Below are 12,379 nucleotides of genomic sequence, written 5' to 3' on the forward strand. Positions count from 1 at the left end.
CCGCACTGCCGCTGCATTGCCCCCATTGCTCCCCCCCGCTCAAGACCGGTCCCAGCACCCCACTGCCTTCCTATCCCTGCGGTCTCACTGCCCCCCATGTCCGAGTGCATCCCCAAGGGCCCAGGTGGCTCTGGGGGGCTCAGTGCGGTGTTACCCCCTCTGCCCAGGGCATTGGCAGGCCCCGCAAGCGGATACTGACGTGGTGCTCGTGTTCATCCCCATGCAAAGCTGGCCCTGCTTGCATGCACGTGTGTGTGAGTTGCATGCAGCGTGTCCCCTGTGTCCGTGTCCAGTGGTGCTTGCTCCTGTCCCCATGAGTGCCCCGCTCTGCTTAGCCGTGCCATCCTGCCGTGGGTCCCTCATTGCAGCCGTACCCAACAGTCCATCCCAAGACCTTGCTCCAGCCCCTCTTCTCTCCGCAGCCAGTGACCTGCCAGGATGGCAGTGCTGGGGGGCTACTGTGAGGGCAACAGCTCCATCACCCAGGCCTGGGTCCAGCAGGGCTTCCATCCCTGCTTCTTCTTCACACTGGTGCCGGCCGTGCTGCTGAGCGTCTGCCTGCTGCTGGGCGCCCTGCAGTATGTCTGCTACGTCCGCTTCGGCCGCGCCATGGAGCCCAAGTACATCCCCCGCTCCCGCCTCTACCACGGCCAGGTCCTGCTGTCCCTGCTCCTGGCCCTGCAGCCCTTCGGCGGGCTGCTGTGGCAAGTGGGGGGGCTGGGACAGCTCTATGGGTACATGTTGCTGCACGCCTGCCTCTGGGCCCTCAGCTGGGGCTGCGCCGTCGCCCTCCTGCAGCTGGAGCATACGCGGGTGCTGGCGCACGACCGGACGCGCGGCCATGGTACCGTCCTCCTCCTCTTCTGGGCGCTGGCCTTCGCCGCTGAGAACCTGACCCTGGTGTGCTGGAGGAGCCCGCTGTGGTGGTGGGCGCTGGAGGACACCAACCAGAAGGTGGGCTGGGGGGCTGTGGGCAGGGAAGGGGGACAGAGCCCTTTGCAATGGGGGGGCTGCAGCATCACGGTGCTGGGGTGGAGTATGCATGCCGTGCCCTGTCATACCCAGGGTGTGCACGCTCCCGGGTTGCACCCACGCATCTGCCACATGTCTCAGCCCCGAGCCCAGCTATCGCACATCTCTCCATGCCCCCATCCGGCTCAGCTCCCGCTTCTGCCTGGCCCAGCACCAGGCACAGAGGCAGGGGGTGTCTGCCTCCTCCCCACAACCCTTTACTCCCCTGCTCCCCCCAAGGTAGGGGCACCCCAAGCAGGAGGGCACAGAGCCAGACGCGGCAGGGAGGAAGGAAGGGATCTGGGTGCTGCCTGAGGTGCTGTGCTCAGCCAGGGGGTCCCGCTGACCTGCGTGGGGTGTCCCCTCTCCCCTGGCAGCACTGCATCCCATCCCTGTGCCCTGCTCCTTGGTCAGCTCATACCTGTCCCATGCCTGGCCGGGCTGTGCCAAGGGCCAGCTGCAGCGCTGACCCCCCCCGCTTTCTGTCCAGGTGCAGTTCGGCTTCTGGCTGCTGCGTTACATCTGCACGTTCATGCTCTTCATCCTGGGCATGAAGGCCCCGGGGCTGCCCCACAAGCCCTACATGCTGCTGGTCAACGAGGAGGAGCGGGATGTGGAAAACAGCCAGGTGAGTCCCGGGGCCGGAGCAGCTTGAGGACATGGCCAGGGAGGAGCTGGGGACAAAATGGAAATACAGCTGCCCTGGGATCAGCATCTTCAGAAGAACGGGGAGGAGCGAGGTTTAGGACTGCCCAAGCTCCCTGCCCGCTGTCAGCAGGATGCGGCCCTGCTGGGAGGATGGAGTGGGGACCCTGGGAGGACGGGGCTGGTTTTCTTGGTGGGGTGTTCCCTGGGGCCATTGCCAGCTGGGCTGGGGTGCCAGGGCAGTGACCCCTCACTCCGCTCTCCCCCAGCCGCTCCTGCCTGACGCCAGCAGGACCACCTCCACCTGGAAGGATTTCCGGAGAAAGCTGCGGCTGCTGGTGCCATACATATGGCCGAGGGGCAACCACCTGCTGCAGGGGCTGGTGCTGTTCTGCATGGCACTCATGGGGCTGGAGCGGGCCATCAATGTCTTCGTCCCCATCTACTACAAGAACATCGGTGAGGCGCCTGGAGCTCAGCGTGTGAGGCTGCCCACGGCCTCACCAAGTGCTGGGGGGTGTTGCAAGTGATCTCGGGGGCTGCAGGGACCTGGCAGGAGCAGGGTCCAGGGGGTTAGGGACCAGCACTGCATGCTGGGGCTGGTTCCCCATGGGGCACCCGGCGATGCTCCCTGCCCCTCCACCCTGACCCTTGCCACCCTCTCCCCAGTGAACGAGCTGACGGAGGGCGCTCCCTGGCACACCCTAGTCTGGACTGTCTGCATCTATGTGGGGCTGAAGTTCCTGCAGGGCGGAGGTGCTGGTAAGGACCGCCGGGAAGGACAGAGCGCTGGGGAGAGACAGCGTGGGACACATCATGCCGGGGCTGGGGTGGCCGGGGATGCCCTTATGCCCCCATCACTGCTGCTCTCTCCTGGGAGCAGCAGCCAGGGCTGGTTCCAGGTTGGGGACAGTGGGGGGGGCCCCATCCCAAATCCCTCTTTCCCAGCTGGGCTTTCTGAGCTAGTTGCATGCCCCGGTGGTGCCGGTCCCCGCTGACCATCCTGTGGTGCCCTGCAGGCTCCACTGGCTTCGTGAGCAACCTGCGCACCTTCCTGTGGGTGTGGGTGCAGCAGTTCACCAACCGGCAGGTGCAGGTGCAGCTCTTCGCCCACCTGCATGGGCTGTCCCTGCGCTGGCACCTGGGGCGTCGCACCGGCGAGGTCCTGCGCAGCGTGGACCGGGGCACCAGCAGCATCAACAGCCTGCTCAGGTCAGAGCGTGCCCATGGTGGGCGGGGGGTGGCTGGGCAGCCCCACCGGGCTGGGCTGATGCGCCATCCCCCTTCCCACCCCCCAGCTACATCGTCTTCAGCATCGTCCCCACCATTGCGGACATCGTCATCGGCATCATTTACTTCACCTCGGTCTTCAGCGCCTGGTTCGGCCTCATCATCTTCGTGTGTATGAGCCTCTACCTGAGTGAGTGGGGGGTCGGGGTGCAGGGGTGCCGCGCCGGACTCTGGGCGGCGGGCACCTGCCAATGCAGCCCCCTCCTGCCCGCAGCTCTGACCATCTTCATCACCGAGTGGAGGACCAAGTACCGGCGGGACATGAACACACGGGACAACGAGGCCAAGTCCCGGGCCGTGGACTCGCTCCTCAATTTCGAGACGGTACCATAGGCGGTGGGGGGTCCCTAAGCACTGCCTGGTGCTGGGGGGGCTGATCCAGGCACTGACCCCGGCTCTGTGTCCTGCAGGTGAAGTACTACAATGCAGAGAGCTATGAGGTGAACCGCTTTAACGATGCCATTGTCAAGTACCAGGTACGGGGCGCTCAGCACCAGTGGGGGAGTCGGGAGGGAAGGAGCTGAGCCTCGTGGGCACCTGCGGGGAGGACGGAGCTCACCATGGGTCTGGTTTGGAGGCGGCAGCATCCTGGAGGACCTTGCCTCTTCCAGGTCTCGGAGTGGAAGGTCAGTGCCTCGCTGGGCCTCCTCAACCAGACCCAGAACCTGGTCATCGGCCTGGGGCTGCTGGCAGGGTCCCTGCTCTGCGCCTACTTCGTCACCGAAAACAAGCTGCAGGTAAGGCTGGTGCCAGCCTGGGCAGCCCCTGCCCGGGGTGGTGCCCCGGGGCTGGTGGTGATGGGCACCTCTCCCCTGTCCCTTCCAGGTGGGGGACTTTGTCCTCTTTGGCACCTACATCATCCAGCTCTACACGCCACTTAACTGGTTCGGGACTTATTACAGGTAACGCTGGGAGCTGTGGGGGTGCCTGGGGTCCCCCTCCCCATGGGCACCTGGGTTGGGATGTGCTCCCCTAAACCCTTCCCTCTGGTCTTTGCCCCCTTCCAGGATGATCCAGAATTCCTTCGTGGACATGGAGAACATGTTCGAGCTCTTCCACGAGGAGCAGGAGGTGGGTGCCACCTTCCCGGATGCCACTCCCTGGCACGGCCCCGTGGTCCTGCCCTGGGGAGGGGCTGGCTCTGAGGCCGTGTCTCACCCTCCGGCAGGTGAAGGATGCGGTGAATGCAGGCGACCTGCGCTTGGAGGCCGGGCGGATCGAGTTTGAGAACGTGCACTTCAGCTACGTGGATGGGTACGGGGCGGCGGGCATGGGGTGGCAGGGTGGGACAAGTCGAGCTATGGGGCCTGGCACAAGGACGTGGGGCAGGGGAGGTGGCCCTGAGCCCCTCTCCATCTCCCTCTCCCAGGAAGGAAATCCTGCAGGACGTCTCCTTCTCTGTGATGCCTGGGCAGACCCTGGCCCTGGTGAGAGCAGGACCTTGGGTGTGGGTTCACTGCTGGAGGATGGGATGGGGGAAGAGGGGCTGGGAAGTACAGGGGTGGGAAGGACAGACCCCCAACGGGGCTGGCCCTTCCCTGCCCAGCCCCTGGCCTCCAGCAGCGGGGAGTCTCTAGGGTCTCCCAAGTCCCTTTACCTTCGCGTGCAGGTGGGACCTTCGGGCTCGGGGAAGAGCACCGCCATCCGCCTGCTCTTCCGCTTCTACGACGTGCGGGGCGGCTGCATCCGCATCGACGGGCAGGACATCTCCCAGGTGAGGGTGGGAGGCCTCCGGGGACCGGCTGGAGGGGACACCAGCTCCTCTGGGCACCGCAGCACTGCTCGGTGCAGGCACTGGCATCTCCCCGGGGCAGGGGTGAGGCACACAGCCCCTTTGAAGGTTGATGTCTGTGCCAGGAGTGGGGTGAGTGGGGCGACTGCGGGACCCCTGGGCTGAAATGCTGGAGACTGTCCAGGGCTCCCTGGGAAGGGCCAGGGCGCTGGCAGGGTCCCCTCACCACAGAGTGGAGATGCAGCTGAGCCTGTGGTCCAGGGGGGACCCTGGAGCAGACACTCCACGAGGAGCGGGGTGTTGGGCTCACAGCTGAGGGGTGGGATTGGGTTTTGGGGGCGTCTTTGCAGGGGGTGTGTATCTGGCTGAGCCCTCACCCCTGCCTCCCCAGGTGAAGCAGGCGTCGCTGCGCACTCACATCGGGGTGGTGCCCCAGGACACGGTGCTCTTCAACGACACCATCGCCAACAACATCCGCTATGGACGGATCCTGGCCACCGACCAGGAGGTGCAGGAGGCAGCCCGGGCTGCTGACATCCACGACCGCATCCTTTCCTTCCCTGACGGTGAGACCCCCACAGTCCCTTCCTTGCCCTCCCCTGCCATCCCAGGGTCCCCCATGACCTTGTAGCTGCCCTCACGGGTGTCCTTGGGTGACATCCCCCATGGGGTCACCTGCGCGACCCTGTGCCTTGCTTTGCCTCTCCCTGTGGTCTCTCCAGGGCTAAATCAGCCCCTGGCCAGGGATGGGCTGGGGCTGCGCCAGGTGGCTGCGTGGTCCCGGCAGGACCCCGCCATGCAGCAGAGCCCTGGTCCCATCCCTGTCCCGGAGGGCACCAGCACAGCACATTCCTGCCCTTGTGCCTGCAGGATACAACACCCAAGTGGGGGAGCGGGGGCTGAAGCTGAGTGGGGGGGAGAAGCAGCGCGTCGCCATCGCACGCACCATCCTGAAGGGTCCCCACATCATCCTGCTGGATGAGGTAACGGCAGCGGACCCCAGCCCAGCCTTGCCCTGCTCTGCAGCAGCCCCTGTCCCAGCGGCTACCTGTGCTGCCCGTGTCCCTTTCCCACACCCTGCCTCTCCCGCAGGCCACGTCTGCACTGGACACGGAGACCGAGAGGAACATCCAGGCCTCCTTGGCCAAGGTCTGCGCCCACCGCACCACCATTGTTGTTGCACATAGGTAGGGATGGGGGAAAAGGATGATCCGGGAGGTGCCGAGCTCTCTGAGCTGGCCAGCCCCCCGCAGAGGGATTCACAGACGTGTCCTCCTGCCCGGGAGGTGACAGCCCCTGCGATTGCTGCTCCTTGCACTGTGCAAACCACCCCGGGCCCTCTCCCCTCTGAAACAGGGTAACACCCTGCCTTCCCCTGCAGGCTCTCCACCGTGGTGGGCGCAGACCAGATCCTGGTGCTCAAGGATGGGCGCATCGTGGAGCGAGGGAGGTGAGCGCAGGGAGAGGGTTTGGTGCTGTCTGCCCACAGGGACCCCCTCCCCCGGCTCTGGGGCCAGCTTGGGACCCTGCACCCTCATGCTCTTTCCACAGGCACGAGGAGCTGCTGCAGAAGGGCGGCATGTACGCCAGTATGTGGCTGCAGCAGCAGGCCGGGGACGAGGGCGAGAGCAAGGAGCGCCGCACCGAGAAGCCCCTAGGCAGCAAGAAGGGGCCGTGAGCACAGCTGGAGGCTGTGCTGTGATGCTGACCTGGGGCCCAGGCCCCCATGCTGCCAGGGAGCCCTTTGCTGGCTGTGGGCTGGGGCCCTGTGTGCTGGGGCCCTGTGTGCCCCGGCAGCTGCAGGGGCTGGGTTGGACACTCCAGTTTGTATCTGTTTGTTTTGCTGTTGTGTAGTTTCTTAAACCAGGTCCTTCCCAGCTCTGTGCCTGTGTGCTCTGGGCAGGGTATGCGCCTGCAGGACCCCCCCCCCGGGGAGTGCTCCGGGCAGGGGCAGGCAGGGTTACTGCCTGTGCCCTTGGGTCGACCAGCAGCTCTGCCACAGTGTTAAGGTCCTTGGGCTCAGGCGAGCGAGGGGTAGAGCAGGCTGTCAGCGCCTGCCCCATCCCAGCACAAAGGGCTGAGCATGGCATAGGGCTGCACTCCAATGGCAAAGAAGTAGCGCGGCTGGTGCCCGCTTCACCCCCCATGTGCCCCCCACTTGCACCCATCCACAGAGATGCATCACTCTGGGCTGGACACCAAGGAACCGCTCCCCCAAAGCGCCTCTGCGCCTTGTGCTATGCTTTTATTTTCTACCAAGCAGCACTTCGACAAGTCTCAGCATTCCCTCAGCCCAGACTGAACCCACTTCCCGCCCCAGGGAGGCACCGCCAGCAGATAACCCCCCCTCAGCTGTACGCTGCTCGGAATGGGACAGCTCAGCCCTGTGCAGAACCAGGCACAGCCCCCCAGGCAGGAGCAGTTCCAGCAGGGAAGCTTGAGAGAGCAGGTGGGAAAGCAGCACCGCTCTGCCCAGCTGCAGACCCCCCTGCAAGAGGCCAGCAGGACAAGTCCCCCGCGACCCAGGCATCGCCTCCTGCCTCCAAACACCAGCAAGGAAGGGCTGGCTCCAGGCTCAGGGCTGTGTTTGCAAGAAGGGGTTCTCTGCTGCTGCTCCTCAGGAGGGGATGCCCTGCAGTACGGCTGGAAGGAGGGAGGTGTTCCTGCCCCAGCAGCATTAAAACGGGGCTCTGGGATATTTAGGGCAGCAGAGGAGCAGCCAGCAGCAGGAAGGCAGCTGCAGTCCTCCCGCGCGAGCGACGCTGGCACAGTCAAGTCACTGCTGAGGTTACTTTTCAGTTAGTGGCCTTTGTTAAATTAAACCAGAAAGGAAACACAGCTCCATTCAGTCTCGGAGGGGTCCTGGGCCCCAGCCAAGTCGGATAAGGCCCAACGTGCTCTTGTGCATGCAAACAGCAGGGGAGGCACAGAGGGCATGGGGAGTTGGGAAGGGGCTGCCTTCACACTGCCGGGAGGCCGCATACTCAGCCGTGCCATGCCCGTGTGAGAGACCGTCCCAGCCACCGTTGCTCTTTGCTGAGGGGCTGGCACGGCCCTTCCCAGAGCATGAAATCCAGCCCCCAGCTACTGCAGCAGGCAGCCGCATCCCAGCTGTACATCCGAGCACGCAGAGATGTCCCCACACAGCACTTCCCCTCCAGGCTGGCTCTGCCCTTACCCCACAGTCCCCGCAGCGCTGGGACATGACCACGGCAGCTGTGGCTAAGTGCACACCGTGGGCTGCTGCTTGCTTTGGTCAGTGTGCGCTCAGCCTCGTCCCACACTGTCTTCACCTCTCCAGGAGCATCAGCAATTTGCTGCACCGATTTTATACAGGTACTAGGGTTGAGGTGTCAGTGTGTGTTTGGTGGCTCACCTACAGCCCCCAGGGAGAAGAGCTGTCCCTGGAGAGGGGCTCTTGTCATCAGTGTCCAGGCCAGAACCCCACGGCATCCACGTGGGAGGCCAGAGCTGCTCCTCAGGTCACAAGCAGGATCCCACGTCCACTGGCACACCCTGCCCCGCCTGCCTATGACATGCTGCAGTTTGATGGCTTTGAACCGTGCGCCTGGAACAGGAAGAAGCACACAGTGAGCAAGGGAAGACGGGCTCCTTCCTCTGTCCTACAAGGGGGCACACCCAGTGCTCAAGTCCCCAGGGCTGTGTGCTCAGCAGTGATGCTGCCACCGCCCCAGGCTGGGCTGCCCTCCTGGTGAGAAAAGTGACCCTAGACAGAGCCCAGGGAAAGCAGAACCCAGGGAAAACCCCACCATGACACACCCAGGCTGGGATCAACCCCACCACGGCGCAGAGCCTACAGCCAGCCTCACTCACCTGCCGCTGCGACTGCTGGTACTCGGCTTCGCTCGCTGACAGCGCCTGGGCCAGTGCCAAATCCTCCTCCTCCTGCGTGCTGCTGGGGACAGTGGTGCATTGTGTGCCTTGGACTGCCCCGGGCTCACTGGCCCAGCGCTCAGAGCCCTTCGGGGTGGCAGGATCTCCTGTCACTGCAACCCTCCAGGACAGCTAAGGGCAGGGAGCAACTGAGGATCACCCTGAACAAGCCAGGGGCTGGGGAGGGACCAGAGGATCCAGCTGGGGCTGGCAGCCAGCATCCTGGGCCAAGGAGAACCATGTTAACTCCAGTCTGTAAGACGGTGCTTTTAGCAGCACCAGGTAACATGCCTGAGGACTTGGGCTCCCAGGTGTCCTCTGTGAACACCCCTACTCCACCTCTGTCATGCTCTAGCCACGCTCATTAGCTGACAAGCGGTCAGACAATGGTTTGCCCTACTCTGTGCTGTCAGTCACTGTCAATCACTGTCCCCTCCCAGCACTCCAGAGGGCTTGCTCACTGAACAGAGCTCCGTGATGGCTCTGGACTATTCCTTTCCCCCCCCCCCGTCAGCCACACAGAGGCATCATCCAGAGCCATGTGCTGAGAGGAATGTCATCCCAGAGCCACATGACTCTGCTCCGGGCACCTCTCACATGTAGGCTTGGGGTGTGACACCACGTGTCCCCGGACTGTACCTGGGTGGATGTGCTGAGTTGCGTGCTGACTCTGCCAGGGACATCTCCAGAGCTCGCTGCAGTGCCTCTTCCTCGCTCTGAAACAAAACATCTCGTCACCAGCTTGGCTGAGGTGGTAGGAGGCAGCCCTGAGGGACACGCAGCAGGCACGGACTTGCCTGGCCAAGGGTGGGTGCATCTCCCCTCTCCAAGGCCAGACACAGCCAAGGTGAAGGCCTTGGGCTCAGGACAGATCTGTACTTCTCTCTCCCCATGCCCAAGGGAGCGCAGCCCTGTCTGCCAGTGCAGGGAGCACGCTAAGAATACCAGTGGGAAGCAGCTTCCAGCCTCCTCCTCTGCCCTTGGCTTGCAGAACAGAAAGACAACACCCAGGTTAAACAGCCAGCACACTTTGTCCCTCCAGGGAAAGATGAGCACCAAGCGCAGCCGAGAGCTGCTATTCGCAGGCACCAGAGCAAAAACTGATACCCCACTGAGCATCCAGGATCCCTGTTTGCCAGGGAAGGCCCAGCTGGGGATCACCACGGTCACCTACAGAGCATGGGTTACAAAGCAGTTGCTGCAGTAGCTCCCCAGGGCACAGGAACTACCCAAACCCAACCCAAATGCCCAGGCCAGGCCACTCACCAGCCCATTCTGCAGCATGACAGCCGGAGGGGATGTGCTGGCAGTCTGCGAGGCAGCTGCTCTGCCTCCTCTGCAAACAGGAGAGAAGCTGGGTTATTGCCAAGGCAGGGAGCCCTAGCATGAGGACGCAGCCCTGCCGATGCACAAGAAGCAGGGAGCTGTCACTCCTGTGTCCCACAGGGAGCCAAGCTAAGCCTGGTCGCGCCCACCTCAGAATTACGAGCCGGGCCGTCACCATACCTGGCAGAGGCCAGAGAAGAGGGGCTGTCTGCTGGCCGGGCAGCTCCACTGCTTGATGCGGTGACTGTTTTGGAGGAGGACGCCTGGGCTCTTGCAATTGCAGCGTGCCTAGGATAGACAGGACGCAACTGCTTTACTATCGTGGGCCATCCCTGGGCACTGAGTACCCAAGGGAGATGAAGCTGGATAAGACACATCCCTGGCATCCAGCTCCCTCTCTTCCTCCCAACAGCACCTATGCTGTGGCTCAGCTATGCCCAAGGGTTTCAAGTGCCTTTTCTCTCCTCAAAACACTGTGCAGAAATCATCGCCTACAGGATAAGGGACTAGGCAGAGAAGCAAGAACAAAACAGCCCGTGGGCAGTACTGGCGGCTTTTGCTGCAGAAAGGAGAGACGATGTATAAAGCTGCGCTGACTCTACAAACCTTAACGCGGCTGGAGGACACCCCGGCACACAGGGCAGGGAGTGTGAGAATGCAGTGGTCCCAGACAATGGGCCGGGAAGAGCTTGGCTCATTTGACAAGCACAGCCCCGTCCCCGTCAGCCTGTCTGTCCCCAGGCCCTCACCCTGCTTTGGAGAGAGGACGCCCTGCCCCGCTGCAGTCGTGGTCCAGGGGGTGCCGGTGCTTGAGGCAGTAGTTCTTGTGGCACTGGTCACAGATCACCTTCATCATCTCCTTCTGCTTGCAGCCAGGCTTCAAACACTTGTTGGTGAATATCTGAAAGATGACATGGCAGCGGTGAAAAGGAAGACACCCGGCAGGACTGGAGCTGTCCCTTCCCTCCACACCAGGCCCTGGGCACTGACCAGCTTTCTCTCCCAGCACCACTTCTGTGGGGCTCTGGAGTTTGTCTCTGAATACTAGTTTTCTTTAGATAGTTTATTAGTAATTCAGTAGCGCTTCAGTCCTCATAGACAAGGGTCTCCACAATCACAGAATGCACAGCAGGAGAGACTGCCTCGCCCAGGGACTCCTGCCTGCCCTGCCAGGGCAGTGGGGACAGCCCAGAGCCCTCCAGCTGCTGCTGGGCTGGATTCCTGCAGGGCCAGCTCCCTGCAGCAATTCCCTCTCCCGGCAAGAAGGGGCAGCTAATTGCTGATTGCATTTTCCTAATGACAGCATGCAGTTTCCCATCCTCATCCTGCCTTTCCTCGTGTCCCATGTGGCTGCCCAGCCCCACCCCATCACTATCTCAGCCCCAGACTCACACCACAAAGCTCTGCAGATGCGTACACCTCCAGGTCACCAACCCTTCCTGCCCTTGGCCTGTGCAAACGGAGAGGGCACCAGGCAGAGCCAAGCTGTGTGCTGTTTTCATCCCACCCCCAGGCTTCGGCTGGGACCCAGCAGAGCTCAGCAGTGACGTGAAGAACGCTGGGTTTCTACCTTGCGCTTGCGCTGTGCGGGGTCGGACTTGCAGTCACGGTCAATGTGCTCACCCACCACAACATCGGGCATCTGCCCCCGCCTCACAGGGACCGGGGTGTTGCAGAGGGGACACACAGGGACCTGCACATCCTGTAGAGACAAGAGAAGGGGGCTGGGAGCACGTAGCTGGGCAACCTCGAGTGCTGTGCGGCCATCTCTCCCCCTTTCAGGATCTGCCTGCCTCAGCTTCCGCAGTGTCACCTGTGGTTTGAGATCCTGCTCACCACCCTCCAAGCTTGCTGTTTCTGACCCTGTCGCTTGCTGCGACAGGCACGGACACACACTCTGAGAAGGAAGACAGCAGGGCCGGGAGATGCCCAAACCATTTCACCCAGTGGCAGAGGGCGGGCTGGAAGTTTGCGGCACTGAGATACAGATCCTGGCTTTCCGGGACACCTCCAGACTCAGCGCACATCCCAAGGGGGACCGCCCGAGTGACCAAAGAAGGCAGAAACTATTCTGATCGCTGGCTGGGAACACTCAGCAGCTCCGAGCACAAGGCTGGATTAGACCTCCTCTCCATGCTTACCTTCTTGTAGGCAGAGGTGCAGTCGTGCTGGGCGTAAGCGATGTGGTCGGTGCAGAAGATCTGCTCACAGGCGTCGCACTTCAGGGGGAGGAAGTCTGGGAGCAGGGAGACGCAGTGGGCAGAGAGCACCGAGACATCAGCGCTGCCCGCCTGCGGCCTGGGGGTCTCCCCGACTTCCCAAAGGCACAGCCCTGACCCGCAGCGAAGCCAAGACCGCTCCCTCTCTTCCCCCAGCTCCCAGCACGGAAACAAAAGGGCTGCAGGCCCCTAGCTACGTCTTCAGAAACACCTAGGGCTCCTCCTCAAAACACGCCCCACCCGGGTTCAGGAGTAGCATCCT

General features: G+C 62.9%; 2 protein-coding genes across 2 annotated transcripts; one reads left to right on the forward strand and one right to left on the reverse strand.

Moving 5' to 3' along the window:
• Window positions 1–438: 438 nt before the first annotated feature.
• On the forward strand, window positions 439–6,506 carry ABCB6 (ATP binding cassette subfamily B member 6 (Langereis blood group)). Its single transcript, XM_009274930.2, has 19 exons — window positions 439–954; window positions 1,502–1,639; window positions 1,926–2,115; window positions 2,326–2,418; window positions 2,676–2,868; window positions 2,955–3,076; window positions 3,161–3,270; window positions 3,357–3,422; window positions 3,558–3,683; window positions 3,772–3,848; window positions 3,954–4,017; window positions 4,115–4,200; window positions 4,316–4,373; window positions 4,556–4,660; window positions 5,070–5,244; window positions 5,549–5,661; window positions 5,771–5,865; window positions 6,060–6,128; window positions 6,230–6,506. Exons 1-19 carry the CDS (start codon window positions 439–441, stop codon window positions 6,354–6,356), a joined length of 2,523 nt encoding a protein of 840 aa, XP_009273205.1. The 3' UTR covers window positions 6,357–6,506.
• A 407-nt stretch (window positions 6,507–6,913) lies between these two features.
• ZFAND2B (zinc finger AN1-type containing 2B) lies at window positions 6,914–12,376 on the reverse strand. Its single transcript, XM_019470905.1, has 9 exons — window positions 12,358–12,376; window positions 12,040–12,296; window positions 11,469–11,600; window positions 10,648–10,799; window positions 10,079–10,186; window positions 9,839–9,908; window positions 9,212–9,288; window positions 8,513–8,591; window positions 6,914–8,246 (listed from the first exon to the last, which is right to left on the reverse strand). The coding sequence occupies exons 1-9, from the start codon at window positions 12,374–12,376 to the stop codon at window positions 8,208–8,210; spliced, it is 933 nt and encodes a 310-aa protein (XP_019326450.1). The 3' UTR covers window positions 6,914–8,207.
• Window positions 12,377–12,379: the final 3 nt, after the last annotated feature.

The sequence above is a fragment of the Aptenodytes forsteri genome, unplaced genomic scaffold (assembly GCF_000699145.1).
Source record: "Aptenodytes forsteri isolate BGI_AS27 unplaced genomic scaffold, ASM69914v1 Scaffold255, whole genome shotgun sequence".
Lineage (NCBI taxonomy): Eukaryota > Metazoa > Chordata > Aves > Sphenisciformes > Spheniscidae > Aptenodytes > Aptenodytes forsteri.

Excerpts from the sequence above, each read along its gene's own strand:
- ABCB6 (XM_009274930.2), top strand. The coding sequence starts at position 439 with ATGGCAGTGCTGGGGGGCTACTGTGAGGGCAACAGCTCCATCACCCAG. Across the intron at positions 1,640-1,925 it reads GGGATGTGGAAAACAGCCAG|CCGCTCCTGCCTGACGCCAG; the intron begins GTGAGTCCCGGG and ends GCTCTCCCCCAG. Across the intron at positions 2,869-2,954 it reads AGCATCAACAGCCTGCTCAG|CTACATCGTCTTCAGCATCG; the intron begins GTCAGAGCGTGC and ends CCCACCCCCCAG.
- ZFAND2B (XM_019470905.1), bottom strand. Across the intron at positions 10,800-11,468 it reads CCGCACAGCGCAAGCGCAAG|ATATTCACCAACAAGTGTTT; the intron begins GTAGAAACCCAG and ends GTCATCTTTCAG. Across the intron at positions 8,247-8,512 it reads ACCAGCAGTCGCAGCGGCAG|GCGCACGGTTCAAAGCCATC; the intron begins GTGAGTGAGGCT and ends TTCCTGTTCCAG.